The sequence below is a fragment of the Alternaria burnsii genome, assembly GCF_013036055.1.
Source record: "Alternaria burnsii strain CBS107.38 chromosome Unknown 705, whole genome shotgun sequence".
Taxonomy (NCBI): domain Eukaryota; kingdom Fungi; phylum Ascomycota; class Dothideomycetes; order Pleosporales; family Pleosporaceae; genus Alternaria; species Alternaria burnsii.
This window is the reverse complement of record NW_024066107.1, coordinates 317238-336711: the sequence shown is the minus strand read 5'-3', so window position 1 is coordinate 336711 and position 19474 is coordinate 317238. Positions and strand designations below refer to the sequence as shown.

Sequence of the window (19474 nt, the reverse complement as noted above, 5' to 3'; positions counted from 1 at the left end):
CATCTGGGGTTCATGGCAGTCGCTACCCATCGGGTGATGTGATATATAGAGCCCCTCCCCCAGGACCCTGATACTGCTCATTCATCATCACACAACTCCACATCTCCTGTCACTCATAGCTTCTGTGAAGCCTGATACTACTATTACTACCTTCTCGATTTGATACCCCATTCTTATATCAAATTTCAACTACAACCGCCATCATGTCTCCCTCCGTCCAAGAGAACGAGGTTCCTCTCACTCAGACCAAGTCCAACACCAAGGAACAGCTCCCAATCCCCGTTGACAACGAAGATGGCACTGAGAACGCTGTCGAAGTACCAGCAACCCGAAGTGCCATGGCCGACACCACTAGCTACATGCACAACCTCTCTCTCCAGCCTTCCATGAAGGATAGGAGAGGATCTCGCAACTCCTTCGGTACCTCATTGCCCATCCCCCGCTCTAAGAGGCAATCACGTCTTTCATCCGTTCACTACCCCGATGGCCGTGGTGCTGCCGTCCGCCCTGGCATGCCCCCGATCCAGCCATCCCGCGACATTATCGCTGCTCAGCTCCAGGACCTCGCTGGTGAGAAGGTTCGCGCCGCTAAGGACATGGCCTTCGTCTTCGACATTGACGGTGTCCTTGTCCACGGTGACCGTCTCATCCCCGAGGGTCAGCGCGTCCTCGAGATCTTGAACGGAGACAACGAGCTCGGCATCAAGATCCCCCACATCTTCCTTACCAACGGATCTGGTAAGCCCGAGCAAGCCCGTGTCGACCAGCTCTCCAAGATTCTCCACAACCCCATCTCGACCGAGCAGTTCATCCAGTCGCACACTCCCATGCGTGCCTTGTCCGAGTACTACAAGACCGTCCTCGTTGTCGGTGGAGAGGGCTACAAGTGCCGTGAGGTCGCCGAGCAGTACGGCTTCCAAGACATTGTTGTCCCCAACGACATCATTGCCTGGGACCCTACCATCGCCCCTTACCGTGTCTTCACCGATGAGGAGCGCGCAACTTCCCGCCCTCGCGACTTCAGCAAGGTCAACATTGAAGCCATCATGGTCTTCTCTGACAGCCGCGACTACGCCACCGATATCCAGATCATCATGGACCTTCTCCAGTCTGAGAACGGCAAGTTCGGAACCCGTGCTGCGGACCCCGTCTCCCAGCGCATCCCCATCTACTTCTCCCAGGGTGACATGCTGTGCCCTACTGAGCACCCCTACCCCCGCATGTCCCAGGGAGCCTTCCGCATTGGTCTCGAGGCCATGTACAAGTCGCTCACCGGTGTTGAACTCGAGCGTGTTGTCTACGGTAAGCCCGAATTGGCTACCTACAAGTACGCCGACGAGGTCATCGCCTCCTGGATGGAGACCATCCACAACGACGAGAAGCTGCCCGCCAACATCTACATGATTGGTGACAACCCTGCTTCCGATATCGTCGGTGGTAACATGTACGGCTGGAACACTTGCCTTGTCCGCACTGGTGTCTTCCAGGGTGGTGACAACGACGAGAACAACCCTGCTTCCTTCGGTGTGTTCAAGAACGTCTTCGAGGCCGTTACCACTGCCATGAAGAAGGAGCTTGGCCAGGACTTCAAGTTCAAGTTCGACGAGAAGATCAACCCTGTCATGGCTGAGGGCGGCTCTTCTGCCATCGCTTAAGTGTTGATTGGGAACATCAAACGATCGATACGAAGGGTTTTTTTTTCCTTTGTTGTAGATAAGCATTTCTCTGGCGTTTATGGGTTTTATATCCTTGCATAGCGAAGCTAGCACCAACTTTATAGATTTTACGAATAACTCGGGTCCACGGATTCTTGGTTTCTTTTATAGATTACGATAAATTCTAAAAGTCTTCTACCTCTTTACATTATCGCTTCATTCAACTGCCTCTTCACATCGATGTAATGTCTACCTCGTCTCTGGTGTAGTCTTTCCATTACCCACTCATTTCACTACCTCATGTAAACTTGACATCGCACAGAGTAATATCCATCTTTTCATCTCTACTCCGAAACTGTATCTTCGCTCCCGGTTCGTCATCAAACCCAGTGACTTTTTGGTGCAGTTCCTCTGTTCGCGTAGACTATCAAAAGCTCGTTAGCAAAACATCTCATAGTCACATAAGTTGTGTCAAGGTTTACTGACACAAAATATCCCCTCCATATATAGCTTCCCCTCTACCTAAATATATCCTCTCAGCCTTCAACTTCTCTTTATTGCCCATATCATTCCTCATCTGTAGCACAAAATTAGCCTCCCTCGCACATAAACTCGTCATAACACAAAACAACTTACTTGAATAGTCCCAGCACCGCCATCCTTCATCTCTGCTCTCACAAGAAGATTTCCTAACCTCCTTTCCTCTGTTATGTCGTCCGCTTTCTCCACCCTTCCCATACTCAGCCAATTTCCCTCGCTCAACTCCGCATCTAGTATTCCTTCTTCTTGTTTCACCACCTGGGCAGCAATCATGCCCGCAGCCAGTGAATCCCAAACACCCTCGCGCCGCCGGTAGTTGAGCAGGAGAGCTAAGGCGCGCCGACGGACGAGCGGATCGCGGCAGCGAGTTGCGATGAGAAAGAGGGGCACCATGGGGGAGAGTTCGAAGGATGGAGAGATTATCTGAGGTGCAAGACGGGATGTGAAGGAGTGGGGGTAGGAAGTATGGTTGGAGACTGGGTAGGCGGTGTCGGAATGGAAGGTTATCGTCAGGTGGGGTAAGGGCGGTGATGCTGGCGGCGATGGCAATGCAGGTGGTTGAGGTTGAGGCTGAAGCATAGGCAACGTCTCCGCGAGCTCAACAGCCTCCCTGAAGTCCCCGATGTAGGCATCCCACACCATCTCACTCGTGAGACCTGCTCCTGCTGCAACGATCGCCCGCATCATGATAGCGTAGATCCGGAGTAAAGTCCCGCCATCCGTCGCTTTCTCTTCGCCCTCCTTTTTCCCTCCTGTATCTCTTTCGGTGCCTTTCCTGCTCTTCCTGTCAAAAAGCCCAAATTTATGCTGCCACACCACCAATGCTCTTATCGCCCCTTCATACATCTTCCTAAATTCCTTGTTCCCCGTGACCCTTGGTTCCTTATCTAGATTCCCCGAAGTCCATAGCAAACACCGACTCAACTCAACTAGATCGTCTCTTGCCGCCTCATTGTTCTGGTAACCGTCTTCCGGTGACGAGATGGCCGGAATCTCTGGTGCGGTATCCAACCACCATTCATATGGGGACGTGTCATCGGAAAAAATCATGGTTTGAAAGTCGAAGCGGTGGAGGACCTTGGCGATCGCATATTGAATGGAGGTTTGACTTGTTGTTGATGAGTCGGATGAACCAGAGGGGGAAGGTAGACAGTATTGGTGAAGGATACGAAGGCCGTTGCGGAGATGCATATTAGCCGCCCTATAGTTTCCAGATAGATTCTCGAAACAGGTAAAAATGATACAAAGTATCAATGTCTTCTCGATGACAAACCCATTCTTACCATGACCATGACCATTTCCATCCTCTTGAAACGAAGAAAGGAGTTCGTTTGAATACCGCACTGCGCGTATGTACTGTACGAGCGCTGCATCACGGGGTATACTACCATCAGCAGTTGGCGAACTGGTGGCGGTGGCTCCACCACTCTCAAGCCTCTCATGTAAACAGCTCAGCGCCAGGATTCCATGTTTCACAGCAGGTTCCTCATGGGTCAACTGAAGCACTGTCTGACACCATAGGCGAGAGTCAAAGAACTCGGTCCAGCGTGGTAGGGTGTAGGTTTGGAAGTAGTGGAATGAGCGATTCTCGAGAGGTTCTGGGCTGAGACTTGTTGAGGGGCTTCTGGAGATAGTCGACTGGCGGCGCGATTGCTGTTGTTGTTGTTGGCGCTGAGGAATAGCGAGGAAAGAAGAATTGCGGTACGCGGCTGCGGTGGCTGGAGACGTGGAATCTTGTGGCGAGGTGTCTCTGTAACCACCACATGTTCGATTGGCTCTTGTGCACCTGTAACATGCTGGTGGTCGTTAGTCCTCATTTCCATCCAGCTGGTTTGCGATATTGAGTAAATTACATGGTTTTGCTTCATCGCATTTTATGCGTCGCTTTCTGGTGACTGATAAGTAGCTTGCGCATGTCTGCTGATTGATTGGTGTGGAGCCACTTACCGGCAAGTGTCGCATCCTGTTTTGACCCTCAACTTTAAACTCCTTTCCAACTGCCGCAGTCTGATTTCATCCTCCATAATCGCCTTACTCACAAATATCTTAGAGCCTTCCATATATAATGAGATAGGAAAGTTGATTCGGACCGAATACATCCGAAGCGACGTCCTTGCATAAAGAGGGTCATCACCTTACCAGATACTGCATCATGACCCTGTAATCGCAATCCGAAGGGCGCAACTTCCAGCCGATTCACTCGCAAAACAGTGTCTCGTATACACGATACTACGCGGCTAGAAGGCCGAGGTACGCGTCCAACAGCAAAACTCAACTCTTCCATGATGCATGGGTGGCCTTGCTTCTATAAGCAAGGCTTTCAATGCTATATGGCAATGATTGCTTACGTGGTACTTCCCTCGGCTACTTTACCTACCCTTGCTTTGATCCTTGTCGGGGCATGCAACCAGGCAGAGGCAGTTTCGCGGAGCTAAGTGCACCTTATTAGCCTCGATCGACCCGACCACGAATCCTTCAGGATTGTTCAAATGACGTTCCAAATAGTATTTCAAATCCAACATGGAGCACGGCGGACGGACTGCGGAAAGCGGGAGTCGAGAAAATCGGACATAAGAGAGACTTCATACGGTCGTTGCATCTGGAACTGATAAAGCCTTCTAATGAAGATACGGTTGTGCGTTGAGGTATGGAAGATCGGAGAAGACGATTTGAAAGCAGAGAGACCTCGGCATGTGCTAGAAAAAGTTATGTTCAACAACTCCGAACAATTCGCGAGAACCTCAGGCCTGGCAAGCACGGAGGCAATATCTTGTTCTCATAATAGGACAGCTACCAAAGCAATCAGGTTTGAGATGGGTTCGCGATCAAAGGTTGGGGTTTGTCCAGGCGAGATGAACAACATGCGTCAGGGAGTGAGGATAGTTTTGCGTCGCCAAATTCGGCACCTTTAACGATAAGAGCTGTGCGTATCTAGGATGGCGATGTCAGCTGCGGATTCGCGCAGTTGCTGTATGGATTTGCAGACCACGACGTAAGAGACTATTGATAAGGTGCCGGCCGCGACGATGTAGAAGCGCAAGTTTTCAGCAATTACCAGCTTTCATGGTATTTCTCTCCCGACTACTCCCCTCTGGCTCTGTAGCTGGTGTACGTGCTGGTGACTGTTAACCAGCGTTGGCCGTAACAGTTCGGCTGTGTTATGCAGGCGTGCAACTCGGGGGAGGCTAGCGCCTCCATATGCCCAATCGCATTGACATAAGGGTACGCCTCAAAGGATTAAATACCTCAGTGCCAGACAGAAACTATGAGAAAGACAAGGTGAGGAGTTTTACAGAAAAGTAGTTCATTTAAGTTTTCGTTGAGTGTCGTTGCGAGATATACTGTTTGAGGTTGGGGCAGTTCATTAGCATCGAGGAGCACGACCGTATGGGGTTTGGCCTCCAATTCGGGCCGCGATAGCACCACGCTAATACTTTGTAGTCGCGAAGCATAGCATTGCATCAACATGTTCTCTACCACCACTAGAACCAATCAGGTTGATGAGGACATCGAGTTAGCTGAGCTTTTTGGCGGCTATACACCTTTTCACCAGGTTAACACCGAGACTACATCACCTACGCCTGTCTTGCTGTCAGTCGCCCAAACTCGATCTCATACATCCAATCATCGACTTCCCAACATCCAAACAATGCTGTCGAGTACGAACAAGTCAGCAGTCGTACGCCATGAGGAGAAGACATGGTTCAGTCATTTCATAGAGTATGCCCCTATAGAACCATTGGCACTACGATTAGAGTTTCTTGTAATGGCGAAGTAGGTTACATAGGGGAGGCAGTTTGAGGTGGTCTGCGCCATCGTAGGTCTATTGCGCGAGGAATTGTCGAATGGAGACTAGATGTAAGAGTTATCTATAGAGTACTCGTGGACTGCGTGTTACCTCGAAAGATCTTTCAATTATTACAAGCACTGTGGAGGTATCGCAAAGGTGGACAAACTTGAGGCTGTGCATCCGTTAGGAACTTGACAGTGTAGATTTGTACCCTTGTTTAAATTACTAGTTGAACGTGACCGCGATGGTGTTGGCGGTTTCGAAATCGTGCGGTTATCACAAGATTTATCGGGTATGATGTGAGGGAGTATTGATGAAATGCAAGAGAGCATCGACGAATTGCTAAGTGTTGCGAATCCGAAGTGCAAGTCTGCTGCCACTGCTGACGTGCAGGTGTTTATGTCTATCTGACCAATGGCTGCAGCAGAGCTTCTTCCTCTCGACACAACTGGAATTAACCATTCCGGGTATGGTAACAGACGGCTGTAGCGGTAGAAGCTCGCTGATGGTAATGGGCCTAGGACGAGGTTGGTATGGCACAAGCAGCAAATAAAGCAGAAGATCGCAAGGTGAGGTCTGGGGAGAGCGCTCATTGGGTGGCGCTTCATGCAACTATGGGTTACTGCTTCATGCAACTCACCGTCCACGCAATTGCTACAGCTTGTCCAGAGTCAGTCCAGGATGTTTCTCCAAGTAAGGTCCAGTCAGCAGCACTTTGACTTAGCGTAACCATGGGAAGTTAAGAAGGTGAAGAATCCACGGACGATGAAATATCTAACGAAACTCTTGATTGTCATAGTTTATTGTGTTGAGGCGCGCTACGACAAGCCAACCCCATCACCGTATGTTATTGAGCGTCTTGCAATCTGATTGGCTCTGCTCATACTAGTAACCATCGTTTAGTCGAAGCAGCGCATCGCATTGCCATGCCATCCTCATCCACGATCACAATCAATCAAGCCAACTACGGCATCGACTTAGATCAGCATATCGACCACGACTCTGGAACAAGTCAGCTGGTAAACACTCACTCTGACACGTCAGAGCTGGTCAATACCGACTCTACACTACCTGCGCATTACCTAGCGTCGCATCACACATACCCAGCCAACGGCAGCAATTGCAACAACCACTACCACACTTCAACAGCCATCGCCAGGGTTGGAACATTTCCGCCCAGATCCAATAACCAAACGCTGGACGCCTATATCGTGACGAACTTCACAGTTATTACGATCGTAATTGCTGCTATCACACTCGTCGCTACCGTCGCTGGAATAATCGTTGCCATCGTTCTAGCCGTCATATACAAGTGAGCTGCACTCGGCAGGAATATACAGAGATAAGCCCAGGGAGTTACCGGAGTTATGTTCTTTATGGTAGAATCAGGCGTAACGAATGTACAATACCCATCTGTAAGCGAGAACCTTGCTCATGTGCAGCTTCGTTCTTCTTTCCATATAGACACATGACATATACGAAAAGATGAAGGAAGAAAAAGGCAATACAATTCATATATCTAATATCCAACCAGCCAGCCAGCTTCCGCGGCCCTCGAAAGTGTATAATATATCCATTACTCGCTCTTACACGTTACGCCCACGCCAAGTTTACAAACAACCCAAAGAGAAAGTGATGAATAAGAAAAGTAAGGCAATGCAAGAAGCGCACTGCCATGCATGCCAGATGACGGTGTTAAACAAGAGAGAGAGAATGGTGCTCGATGTGCCTCGAATTGATGTGAAAGAAACGCCGCCAGGGGATGCTCCGCTTCCGAGCAGTCCGTATGCAAATCGTCAAAGTCTGTGTGTGCGTGCGTGTGCGTGTGTGTGTCGGTATCGAGCCAGCCGAAAGTATATACTCGTTTCTGAAAAGTGAATGTAGTTGCTCTGCCTCCCTACTCCTCCTCGGCCCTCTTTCTCCTCATACACTCTTATCCCGGCCTCCTGAAAGCTTCAACATTAAGCGTAGGCGTCTCGACCTGCCTGTTGGTCGGCACGCCTTCATTCTTTCTCCTATCAAAGAAGTTCTGGCATTCGTGACTAACAAACGTCCATTCCGCCAGTGCCCTTCCAGCATACGTACTTGACGTAGCCGCCGCACCGATTGGAGGCGTAGCCAGCACAGGCTCTGTATTGATTCCCTTTTGTTGAAGTAGGGATTGGGCGGGAGCAGGCAGTTTGGGGGGTTGAAGACGCATGTTGTGGTAGGTACCAAAGCGCTTGTCGACCCATTCGAGGGAGAAGCGGAAGTTGTAGGTGCGGTGAGTAGAGGGTGGTGGTTGTGTGGGGATGGATACGGGGGCCTCTGCGGCAGCTAATGCGGTATTGGCAAGTGCTTCGGTCGTGGACTTGGCAGGGGATGATGTCTTGCTCGAATTCTCCTTTTCCTTGATGGATGGTGCAGGACTTTTCGCCTTCGCGGTCTGCTTGGAGCTGCCCCCCATGAGACTTCGCAAAATGTTCCACTTGCCCTTGCCGGCCTCCTCGTCAGGAAAGTCGCTTGAATCAGCAGATAGGGCGGAAGCTGGTCGAACTTCAGCTTCTGGAATAGTGGTGCTAGTCGGAGTTGGCTTTCGTTGATTAGGGTTTTGGACGACGCCGTCAAACGAAAGGAACGGGCCGCTGTTGGCCACAATAGGATTATCATTACGTATGATGAGGAAACGTCGACCTGGTGCAGGATTGCACGCCTGGGTCGACGGGTAGACGATCTGCTTACGTTCAGCTTCTTCTTGAAGCCAAAGGTAGTGAGACCAGATGGACCGGAGCCGGTCACTCAAAGCTCGTTTTACGGCACTATAGCAATGTTAGTATTCGCCAGCATTGTCAAACGTCAAGAATACGTACACTTCAACATCGGTCTCATTTCCATCGTAACGCGCAACCCGCCAGCAGATCAGTCGCATGAAGTAAGACCGTACCATAGGGCACCAGTGGTTGAACCGACTTTCAAAGAAAGCGGGTTCCAGAAGGAAGTCAAGGCACAATCCACCCTTTCTTCGCTCGTCCATACACAGCGTGCACCAGCTGCTGTAGAGGAATGCGTACAGCTTGATTTCTGTAGCTGTGTTATGACTGGCGGCCATTGCCTTGAAGACGGTAAGCCAGAATGGCCAATCCATTACTGCGTGTTGATCGCTATCGTGCTGTTCGTAGCGGACCATGATGATGAGAGCCTCTTCGAGAAAGTCACAGAGAGTGTAACAGGCACTGTTGTCGTAGATGGAGATTTTACGCGCCTGCGCCTGGAGGAGACGAGCAAAACTGTCGGCAAACATGCGCCTGGCAATGTGAAGATGCGAGTTTCGCTCGGAGAGAAAATCCCGTATTAGCATAATAAGTCGGTTCTCCTGCATCATTCGAGTAGCATTCGCGGGCGGGAGAGCGACGTTTGAGGCAGAAGCATCGGGTTCTAGAACATCATCGAACGTGATGTCTGCTGCCCTCGATGGATCATCCACTGGCTGTTGCGGCGCGGTATTCCTGTTGATTGTTGCATCAAGGTTGACCAATATCTGGGCATGTACCATGATGAGTCCTGGCACGCAGATGCGCTCCGCTTGACTGGGCTCAACAGGCAGGAATTCGCTGACTAGAATATGGAAATGTTTGACAAATACATAGAAAAGATCACTTTCAGCGCCAGACCAGCGCTTGGTCCAAAGCCCATACCAGTCAAGATTCGCCATGGCGAGTGGAGGCAACACAGGCTTGTGCAACTGGCGTAAGAGTCGATGGAGCGAGAGCAACTTCAAGGAGTGAAGCATGGGAGGGAAAGCAGCCACAACTCGATCCGAGACAGCATCGAGTCGGTCTAGCTTAGAAACACCAGACTCCTCCATGACCCGCTTCATCATGTCGAGTGAGGGACTCCACAGGCGCACCAACACATCGGCGACGCCTGGGCAGAAGCAAAAAGCATATGCGCACGTCTTTCCGCAAAAGGTGACCAGGCTAGCTGCAGCGTTCCGTAACGACATTTTCTCTACAACGAAAGACATTTGTGATTGCAGGTTCTGCGTAAAAATATTTCGAACGTTGTGGTAAACGGATTCGGCGAGGAAGTCGGATTGACTAGACGAAGCAGAGCCGGTTGTGGACGTGGACAACGTCTCTTCGCGGTCTGCAAGAGCACAGAAAGGAGATGGGTAGAGCCTCCATTCGGGTCTCTCCATGATGGCCGCGATTCCTTCCAAAATGACTGGGCGATCTGTGCCAGATATCGACTGATTGTTCCGCCCTGCAACCAGTTCCAAAAGGCCGGTCCACCATCCGTTGAGAATGTTGACGCGTCGATCGAGATCTTCCGGCCGGAGCTTGTGGTTTGAAGGGTGTGCGGTATACTGGCGGAGAAAAGGAAGAAGGGTGGTCCGGACGACGTTTGCTTTCAGCGAACTGGACTTGGATTGGAATCTGTTATGTGTTAGTTATTACTTCGCTATCGAGAATGGGGAGTCATGCTTGCGCAGATCTGCGTCGAGGGTCCTGAATGCGGTCCATAGCTCGTCTTTCTTGCGAGGCTCCGTCTTGACACCCTTGAGCTTTTCCGCGGATACGTTGCGTGGTAGCGGCGGAACAACGTGGGTCGGGCTGACTGGATTGTGGTTTTGCGGATAGTGTGGAAGCTTTTCTGTCGAGAAGGACTTGGGTACAGAGGGCAAGTTGGAGGCACTGCTCGAATTGGCAAAGAGACCGCTAAGGCGCTTGTTCTTCTTGTTGAGAGGCGCTGGCGGCGGAATGTCTTCTTTCACGACGTCCCTCGCTTCAGACTCCTCTGGAATGCTGGTTGTGGTTGTAGTCGTTGGTGTCTTGCGCTTGTTTGGCTCAGCAGTGGTAGTAGTAGCGGGCTGCTCCTTGTCGGTGGCACTCTTCTTCTTGAGTTTCTTTTCTTTCACAGGCGACGAAGAATCTCCCGATTGCTCTTTTATGACCCACGACTTCCTCCTCAGATTGGTGAGGGAGCGCGACGGGGAGCCAGCTGGGGACTCTGATTGTTGCTTCACAGCATCAGTCCGGCCGCGCTCAGCCTTTTTGTCCGCCTTGCGTTCAGCTGACGGTTCTCTGCTCCGGCTGGAGAAGGGGAGAAATCGCGAGGAACGACGCGAGAGATTGTTGGGCCTGAGTTGCGGCATTTCCACACCAGCTATGTCCGGAGCCTCTTCTGAGGAGGGGCTCGATCCACCTGAGTTGCTCTCAGACGTTCGCTCTTCGCTCTTGCCAGTCTCGACATCGTCTTCGGAGCCTCTGAGTTCTACCACCGGCACATCAGTATTGATGTCCTTGACCTGGGGGAAGTACGTGTACGAAGCGGCCTTGGGTAGCTGGGCGCGCTGAGTTTCCTGGGGAGGCTGCGGGCCGACCTCTGACGCGGCTCTACTCCTGCCCCGAATGGCATTCGCGAGGGAGTAGTGGCCGCGCGGAGCCGGAGCAACGGCGATGGGCATGGCGACGGGAGTTGGATGCAACAGGGGGATGGAGTCGCAGTAAAGGGCCGGCTGTTATTTTTGGTCAACACACTTCGAGGTTTATGAGCTCATGGCGCTGAATTGGGACGGGTGCGGCGTTGTGCTGTCAGGCGGGCCGTTGTGCAGGCAGTGGCAGTGAACGGGCGAAAGTCCAGTAGGGTTGCGTGAAGGACGCGAAGACGTCACAAACGAGGCTGTGGTACCGGGAGCGAACGGAAGCCGCTCTTGGAGTGCGGGGATTGAGAAGTTTGTGCGAAAGCGAATGGTGTACTTGGACAAGAGGTAGTAGCGACTGGCAGGCCTTCAGGTTTGAGATTCAGCACTCGCTGACGCCGCTGGGGGCAGGTTAGAGCTATTACTTTGACGCTTCGCAGGCGGACGAACTGGGACTAGCAGGGGTCATATGCGCAGCTTTCGCCTGTGCAGATCGCGTCGGAGCGATAATTCTATATTAAAAACGGGCGTATTCTTGGTATCATTTGCCTTTCGTCTACTGACCCGCACCGCGCCGTTTCTTTACCTTTGGACGCTGGGTACGAGTTTTAGGGAGCCCGCCATCCACGGCCAGCATGACGCCTTTCGTCACACAGACAAAGTCCTGTGGCGATCCGGTGGTGTGCCAGCTATGCATCGCGTAGACATGGTCGGGACAGGCTGCGTCTACTGCGCAGTGGGCCCCCCGGCGAACGAACTTGTTTTTCCCTGACGTGAACTGCGAACACTGCAATCTCTCATGGCTGCAATCTCCTGGCCATGACCTGGGTATATTGCAAAACCCCCGCTTCTTACCGCCTCGTTTCAGTCCTGACGTCTTTCCATCATGACTAGAACAAGCACGAGGTGAGCAATGCTGGTCGACTATTCCAACGACTGGTGGACAGGTGCTAGTGCTTCAGGGTAAACCTCTCAACCAAAAAAAGTCCATCGTCCGCACCGCACTAGGACGTCGGTATGCAAAGCCGTAGATGCAGATAGGCGACCGTGCTTGCAGCTACTGCGACAGAGTCCAACCGCGATGCCTCTTCAGCCCCACGCGCATCCTGTGCTTTGTCCGAGGTTCCGAACATGAGAGCATTATCGGGACGGGACATGCCAGACAGACAACTGTGCAGACCGGCTTATCTGAGGGGCCACGGTCGCCGCAGTCGATGATGCAGTCGCGTGTGCATGTGTAGCGATCACCACTGCCAGCCGCGTACGATGGACGCTTCTCGGAACGATGTGCATCAGTCGGTCAGAAACGCGGCACGTCGTATGAGTGAAGGTGTGAAGTTGGGTGGGAATAGATGCGACAGAATAGTCACTTGTTACAGCGTTACAGGCTGGCACGTAAAAGTAAGCCAGCGCCTGCCAAAACCTCATCACGATCATGGCACCCCGCACATGCTTCACGTGTTTTACCCCCTCTCCTGAACATACGCCAGATCAACTGCCAAGGTGGGATGCTTGCTTCTCAAAACACGATGCGCATGCACAAAAAGTACATATTCCAACAACTGCGGACCCGTGTTAGCTCCCAGTCCATCACGACAAAGCACGGATGTTAGACCCTGAGCAGGCTAGTTGTATAACTTCCACGTCTCATGTACTTGTAGATCGCGGCCTGTATCGAGTCAAAAAGAATGCCCGTCCATGAGTAGTTTAGTTTGGGCACCTTTGTCCTGAGGCACCAAAGAACAGCTGTTTTAGATCGACGCACTCGTCCGTCTGGACCCAGCATCAATAGTCACGACTTGAACTGCTCAACATGCCACGGAACCAATGAATAGTCACAGTCAGTTTTGGATGCTCTGCACCCCCACGTTGATCGTATATCACGTCACGTGATTTACATATTCCGGACATGGCTGAGGTTCAGTTGGGTTCATCGCCCGATGGTATTGGCACAGTCGCTAGTATTTTAATACATGGCTTCCCTCACCCAGCAGCGCTCTAGTGAGTGGCTCCAGGGGTGGTGATGCTCTCGTCCTCCTCCTCGAACCAGTCCTCCTGGGGCAGCACAGCGTCGTCCTCGCCCTGAGCGCCCTCAACGTCGACTGCCTGTGTCTCGTATGCCTTGAGCTCGTTCGCGATGTCGGTCTCCTCGGGGGAAGCGGGGGCCTTGGGGACAGTGAACTTCTGGACGTGGCCCTCAGCGTCGCCGGCCTTGACTTCGGGAACCTTGTAGTTCTTGAGCTCGCGGAGGTACAGGTCCTGCACTAGGTCGGCTGGAGTACCAATTGGGTCAGTACGGTCCCATATGTGAGCGCTTGGGATGAATCACCTGATCGGACGGCCGAGGGAGTGATGAAAGTGCGGCGAGCGACAAAGGCAGGCTGCTGGCGGGCAACTCGGACAAGCGCCTGGCGCTGTGGCGGGTCAGTACGTGTCCAGATTCCAGCAGCAACAAAACCGTACCGAGGCCCTGATGGATTGCGCGATCATTGTGTAGGTGTGGTGAGGTGGGGAAGCTGGCAATGGGAGCTACAGTGAAGGTCGATGTTGGGGAAAAACCGTGGACCGCCGCAGCTTGAGCCGCGACCGCAAACAGCTTAGCGCGCGCCAAGTAGCAAATGGCCGCCTGCAGTTCCAACTATAACCTTGGCTCCGTCACGTCTTTCCTCCGCCCTGCAGCCTGTCTCATACCACCACACTCACTCGACCTGCTCCGCCCCAGAAGCAGTCTGCAAGTGTCGTCGGTCGACCGCGCGCAATAGCTAGAACCCAATACAAATCCGTAGCTGATCCCCAGACTGCTGCAACCATGTCGTACGCTCCCGATGGTCGCCTGCTGTCGCCTGGCGAGGTCTATGAAGCCGCGCCCGCGCCCGTGAAAGAAGACGAGTGGCAGGAGGACCTCAACGTTGCCATGATCTGCCCGGACTGCAAGGAGAATCCTCCGAATCTAGTTGAAGAGTTCAGCGCCGGCGACACCATTTGCGGTTCCTGCGGTCGCGTTCTCGCAGAGAGGACTATAGACACGCGCTCCGAGTGGCGCACTTTCTCCAACGACGGCAAGTACTTGCCTGCTTGTAGGAAATGCAAGTGAGACATATGCTAATGTTGCGCCTTGCATCTAGATCAAGGAAATGACGATCCCTCGCGTATCGGAGACGCCGCGAACCCGCTGCTCCATGGCTCTCAACTCCAGACAGAGATCGGTTTTGGCGATGGTGGTATGAGAGTCCGCGACTTGAGCCGCGCGCACAACAAGAGCAACCACGATAAAATCAACAAGGCCCTGCAGGCCGCATATGGACAGATCTCGGCCCTGTGCGACTCACAAAACATCAGTCGCCCGACTGCCGAGACAGCCAAGATGCTGTTCAAGATGACCGACGACGCCAAATTGTTCAAAGGCAAATCGCAAGACGCTATTATCGCCGGCTGCATCTTCATCGCGTGTAGGAAGCACGACCAGCAGCGCAGTTTCCGTGAGATCTTCAAGATGACCAACGTTAGCAAGAAGGAAGTTGGCCGTACATTCAAGGTTCTCGAAGCCTTCATACAAAAGTCGCAGAACAGCGGGCCCTCTGTCGCAGGAAACGGTGCTGTCATCGACACCGTCAACCTTCTCAACCAGAAAGGCGGCACCACAGCCACCAGCGCCGCGAGTCTCATGCCCCGTGCCTGCGCCAAACTTGCCCTTGGAACACAGGTACAGATGGTTGCAGAGGAATGCGCGGATCAGGTCGCTCATTACGGAGTCGCAGCTGGACGCTCGCCGCTGTCCATCGCTGGTGCCTGTCTCTACCTCGTCTCCCATCTCATGGGCCAGCCCAAGTCTCCGAAAGAGATTGGTCTCGCAGTCGAAGTCAGCGACGGAACCATCCGCACTGCATACAAGCTCATGCACTTGGAACAGGACAAGCTCATCAAGGAGGAATGGATCGCAAAGGGTGGCGACCGCTCCAGGATTCCGCAAGCATAGTTGTCTTGCGAGCCTTGAGGGTCGCGTTGGAAGTTTGACGTCTCATCAGAAGAATGGTTTTGCATTTACAAGGACAGCGCATTGCATGGTGTTTATGAACAGGGTTCGTAATTCTCTGGTATGGCTAAGGCTTGGGGTTTTCTTAATACGGTGGCATTGCTAGTACGTTTTTTTTTTCTCTTTCTCTTTCTCTCTCTCTCTCGCAGCCTCACTCAAATTGCTTTGGCAACAACACATGATACCCGATAGATAGGCACATATCGAAAAAATTGAAACGGCGTTGGTTTGGAAAGTACGTCGACATGTTGAGGTGAAAATGACTGTAAGCCACATATACTGGTCTTACAAGCATACAGCATAAGACCGACGATTCAACCCTCAGAGTTTGGTCAGAGGACCCTGGTGTAGACCCTGTTGACATTGCATTACGAGTACATAATCCCAATATCGCGATTTATCTTAATCTGCCCAACATTTTCGTCCGATAGCCATTCTTGCTCGTCCATCTTGAGTTCATGTTGTAATCAACGCTTTCAAATCTCCATGTATGTTACGCTGAGGAAGGGAGAGGGTCTTCCCCCACAAGAGCATACGTCTGTGCTGCATTACGAGCATACCTTATCAAGTACCAGTATGATGCTGTGATAGTCATTGTTGGGGCTTTGCTCATGATGCCACCCCTCAGTCTAACCTCCATAAATGTTTCCTCACCATTTTGAGAAAGAGGACAAGGCTGGTTCCAGTAAAGCAGTATCATTCCTAATAAATATCAAGAAAGCGCAAGCGGAGCTGACCCGGCGAAAGTGGTGTATCGTTCTTCCTATAAAACCGCATCTACTGCCTTCCATGGTTTTGTTCACGTTTCCGTCAAGCTTTCCTCGAGCCTACACTGGAGCTTACCGGGAGTACTTCCCTCACTCCCTAACCCGGCCCATCACGAGCTTTCTGAGCCGTAGGTCGCCAGCCACCAACTACTAAACATTCGCCATGGAGCCCATCATGCCCTCCCTCATCACTCTCTTCTGTCTTGTTTCGGTTTTCTTCGTCCCCGTCGTCTCTGGCCACAACATCGTAAAGTTCATAAACCACTGCCCCTACCCCCTCTTCTTCTGGCAAGTCGGCCCCCAAGACTCCGGTATCGATGGCAGCAACGCCTACCGAGAAATGGTTCCTGGCGGTGGTGGCTCGGTAATCCACGAGATGCGAAATACTGAAGCGCTAGGTGGGGGGTTGAGCCTCAAAATACGGGATCTGGATCACTATGCGGTGGCACCGGCGGGTATTATCCAAGTTGAGTACCATTTGGAGCCGAGCAAGGGATTCATGTGGTATGATCTCAGTGCTGTGGATTGTGACCTGAACGCTGGGCCTGAGAATGCGACGTATTGCCGTAAGTTGTCTTCTCTTCAACCTTGATAGTTGGCTGTGGACTAACGATGTTTGCAGCGCTTATTGAAGGTGGCATCAAGCTTTACGTTCCTGACGCGTACCTACATACTCCAGAAGGGCCGCAAGGCGAATGTCCGACAGGGAGTTGTAACAGCACCGGATGTACCGACGCTTATGAAAGGGAAGGTGGATATGCTGGTGAGCCAAGTTGGGTGTGCAAGGCTGGTGCTGATCTCTTCCTTGAGACATGTAAGTTGATGACGGATTGAAAGAAGTCTTCTGAGCGAACACTGACGAATAACCTCAGGCATCGAGAAAGCTGGCGAGAGGACCTTCTTCGGAAAGGACCCAAGTGCTTCCCTACCGGTCCACCAAGCCATCCCAGATCCCTTCGCCCAACCTGCTCCGCCGCCTCCAACTGTTCCCTATAAAGAGCTCAAGATCTCGCCCAATGGTGAATGTAGGTCTTCTGCTAAACCCCCTTTCCCTTCCCTCTTCAACATCTCACTGACGAAAGTCGAACAGGCGGACCTATCGAAGGTTACACTTGCACCGGCTCTCAACACGGCGTCTGCTGCAGCCAGTACGGGTACTGTGGCAACAGACCCGAATACTGCTATGCAGGATGTCAAACCGGCTTCGGATACTGCCTCGGAGAAAACGAGGCACATCCCCAAGTTGCGGGTCCCGAGCCTTTTGTGCTGTCCATCGTTAGTACTGCTACTGATATCAGTGTCGCTACGCGGACTACAACAGCGAGTACGTTTTTGACGGAGACGGAGACAGAGACCGTTGCTGCTGCTGCTGCGTTCACTTCTCTTCCTGTGTCGGCAAGATTGTCTCAAAAGATGTTCAAAAGATATCTGAGGAGAAATGCAGCGGCATATGCGAATATGTGAGGGGAAGAAATCCCTTCAAGCACCTGTTGAAGTCGAGGCATCAAAAACGAGACGGGTACAAAACGAATTGTACTGCTGTGTTCATCTCCATCACGACGCCAGGAAAGATCTGCTACGACAAAGATTATTTTGATATCCGTTATCCATCTTCATGACTGCCGATTCAGGTATGCACAACTACTGAGGCTGCAGAATCGGCGCTACGTGCTACTCATGGTCTGGTCTGGAACTATGGATGCCCGGCGAGAGTCTAGACATGGCTCTTGAAGTACTTCGCCGTGATGAAGATTGCGACACTTACGGTATCGACATTGCCAATTCCACTGTGGCCCAGATCTGCTACTTCGCGGCAACTTCGAGTTGTAGGACGAGGCATAGAAGAAGCGCTTTCATGGTCTTCATGACGCTACGCACGGTCGTTTTCGTAACCGGAGGAATGCACTCAGTACTCATAGTCAGTCCTCGTCAAATTGCCGTGGTGGTGGCTGTCATGGTTGGGCGCTTTTAGCCTGTGGTCTGTTCATAATGTTTAGTAGATAAATGGAATGAAAACTGTCACTAGAAACTATTGCTTCTTGGGATAATGAAGCCTTCGTAACAGGTGAAACTGTGCTTTCTACTGTAAAAGAGAATGGGTGCCTTGAGCTCAAACTGTAGCCCCAGCTGTGGCGCTCGTCGTTGGGTTGTGCACTCCAAGGTTGGTGGGCCGGACGACTGCAATGGCCTCTGGGTGCTTCGCTGGCCTTTGTGCAAGTTACCAGGCGGCGAGCGCATCGCCCCTAGCTCTCGGAATCTACAATAGGATGTGTGACTACCGAGAACCACGAAATAAAGCTGCGACGTCGGTGTTGGTGTTGACATGGACGCTGATGTGAGTGGGCCATGCACTAGCGCATCGGACCCCTGCTCGCCTAGCTAGCGCACATTGGAAATTTGCCCACCGACGGCCCTCACGCTCGCCCATCGCCAGCTTGACTCCATCCCCGAACGCCCAACCCAGCTCTTCCGTACACCGAACGAACCGACTCCCGTCGAAATTCACAATCGCACAAAATGGACTCTGCTAAGGCCCCCGTCAACCTCGTCAAGGTCACCCGTGTCCTTGGCCGAACCGGTACGCGAAATTTCCGAATCTCCCCACAAGAAGAAGAGAAAGAAGAAGAAAAAGGGCGCAGTCAAGGAATCGTGGAGGATGCAACGTTACTTGAGAGAATGGCAGGCTGACGGACATAATACAGGCTCCCGTGGTGGTGTCACCCAGTGCCGTGTCGAGTTCATGAACGACCAGACCCGTTCCATCATCCGCAACGTCAAGGGCCCAGGTACGCACTCTCTGCCTACCCCGCGCACCCTCCAAAATACTAACACATGCACCACAGTCCGCGAGAACGACATTCTCTGCCTCCTCGAATCCGAGCGTGAGGCCAGGCGTCTGCGATAAGCCCGCAAACAACTCTCGGGGAAAAAGGGAAAGCGGCATTTTCTACATTCGGTTACCGGAGTTCTTTGCGAAAGCTATGGGCATCTATACGGACTTCACGAGGATGGACAATATGATGGCGTAGTGTTTCTTGCTAGCGCTGCGGAAGCGGAGGATGGGGATGAGTTGATCTGTGGGAGATACGATTACGACGATATATCAAGAAGTCTGGGTTCTCTCCCTGAATGAATCGAAAATCTACCAACTCCCATTGAGTAGTGGATGTGGATGTGACATATGGAAGCCGCTGGCAGGACAAAACATGGGTGCTGACGTTATTGGATATGGACTGATCTGCTTCTAGGCACGCCTTGTGAGCCTTCGATCGGTTTATGATTTCGGAG

General features: G+C 52.1%; 9 protein-coding genes across 9 annotated transcripts; 6 read left to right on the top strand and 3 right to left on the bottom strand.

The window, feature by feature from the left end:
* Positions 1-203: 203 nt before the first annotated feature.
* On the top strand, positions 204-1655 carry GT037_000129 (uncharacterized protein; the record flags this gene model as incomplete). The annotated part of the gene is made up of 1 exon (XM_038925176.1): positions 204-1655. One exon carries the CDS (start codon positions 204-206, stop codon positions 1653-1655), a length of 1452 nt encoding a protein of 483 aa, XP_038791032.1.
* Positions 1656-2133: 478 nt separating this feature from the next.
* Positions 2134-4219, bottom strand: GT037_000128 (uncharacterized protein; the record flags this gene model as incomplete). The annotated part of the gene is made up of 4 exons (XM_038925175.1): positions 2134-2232; positions 2292-3991; positions 4049-4083; positions 4143-4219. 4 exons carry the CDS (start codon positions 4217-4219, stop codon positions 2134-2136), a joined length of 1911 nt encoding a protein of 636 aa, XP_038791031.1.
* Positions 4220-5661: 1442 nt separating this feature from the next.
* Positions 5662-5973, top strand: GT037_000127 (uncharacterized protein; the record flags this gene model as incomplete). The annotated part of the gene is made up of 1 exon (XM_038925174.1): positions 5662-5973. The coding sequence occupies one exon, from the start codon at positions 5662-5664 to the stop codon at positions 5971-5973; it is 312 nt and encodes a 103-aa protein (XP_038791030.1).
* Positions 5974-6911: 938 nt separating this feature from the next.
* GT037_000126 (uncharacterized protein) lies at positions 6912-7301 on the top strand (the record flags this gene model as incomplete). Its single annotated transcript, XM_038925173.1, has 1 exon — positions 6912-7301. The coding sequence occupies one exon, from the start codon at positions 6912-6914 to the stop codon at positions 7299-7301; it is 390 nt and encodes a 129-aa protein (XP_038791029.1).
* A 617-nt stretch (positions 7302-7918) lies between these two features.
* On the bottom strand, positions 7919-11431 carry GT037_000125 (uncharacterized protein; the record flags this gene model as incomplete). Its single annotated transcript, XM_038925172.1, has 3 exons — positions 7919-8783; positions 8835-10400; positions 10422-11431. The coding sequence occupies 3 exons, from the start codon at positions 11429-11431 to the stop codon at positions 7919-7921; spliced, it is 3441 nt and encodes a 1146-aa protein (XP_038791028.1).
* A 1953-nt stretch (positions 11432-13384) lies between these two features.
* GT037_000124 (uncharacterized protein) lies at positions 13385-13876 on the bottom strand (the record flags this gene model as incomplete). Its single annotated transcript, XM_038925171.1, has 3 exons — positions 13385-13659; positions 13716-13800; positions 13850-13876. The coding sequence occupies 3 exons, from the start codon at positions 13874-13876 to the stop codon at positions 13385-13387; spliced, it is 387 nt and encodes a 128-aa protein (XP_038791027.1).
* Positions 13877-14195: 319 nt separating this feature from the next.
* On the top strand, positions 14196-15362 carry GT037_000123 (transcription initiation factor-like protein iib; the record flags this gene model as incomplete). Its single annotated transcript, XM_038925170.1, has 2 exons — positions 14196-14463; positions 14512-15362. The coding sequence occupies 2 exons, from the start codon at positions 14196-14198 to the stop codon at positions 15360-15362; spliced, it is 1119 nt and encodes a 372-aa protein (XP_038791026.1).
* A 987-nt stretch (positions 15363-16349) lies between these two features.
* On the top strand, positions 16350-17650 carry GT037_000122 (uncharacterized protein; the record flags this gene model as incomplete). The annotated part of the gene is made up of 4 exons (XM_038925169.1): positions 16350-16752; positions 16809-17000; positions 17059-17211; positions 17277-17650. The coding sequence occupies 4 exons, from the start codon at positions 16350-16352 to the stop codon at positions 17648-17650; spliced, it is 1122 nt and encodes a 373-aa protein (XP_038791025.1).
* A 1053-nt stretch (positions 17651-18703) lies between these two features.
* On the top strand, positions 18704-19091 carry GT037_000121 (ribosomal protein s28e; the record flags this gene model as incomplete). The annotated part of the gene is made up of 3 exons (XM_038925168.1): positions 18704-18764; positions 18889-18972; positions 19030-19091. 3 exons carry the CDS (start codon positions 18704-18706, stop codon positions 19089-19091), a joined length of 207 nt encoding a protein of 68 aa, XP_038791024.1.
* Positions 19092-19474: the final 383 nt, after the last annotated feature.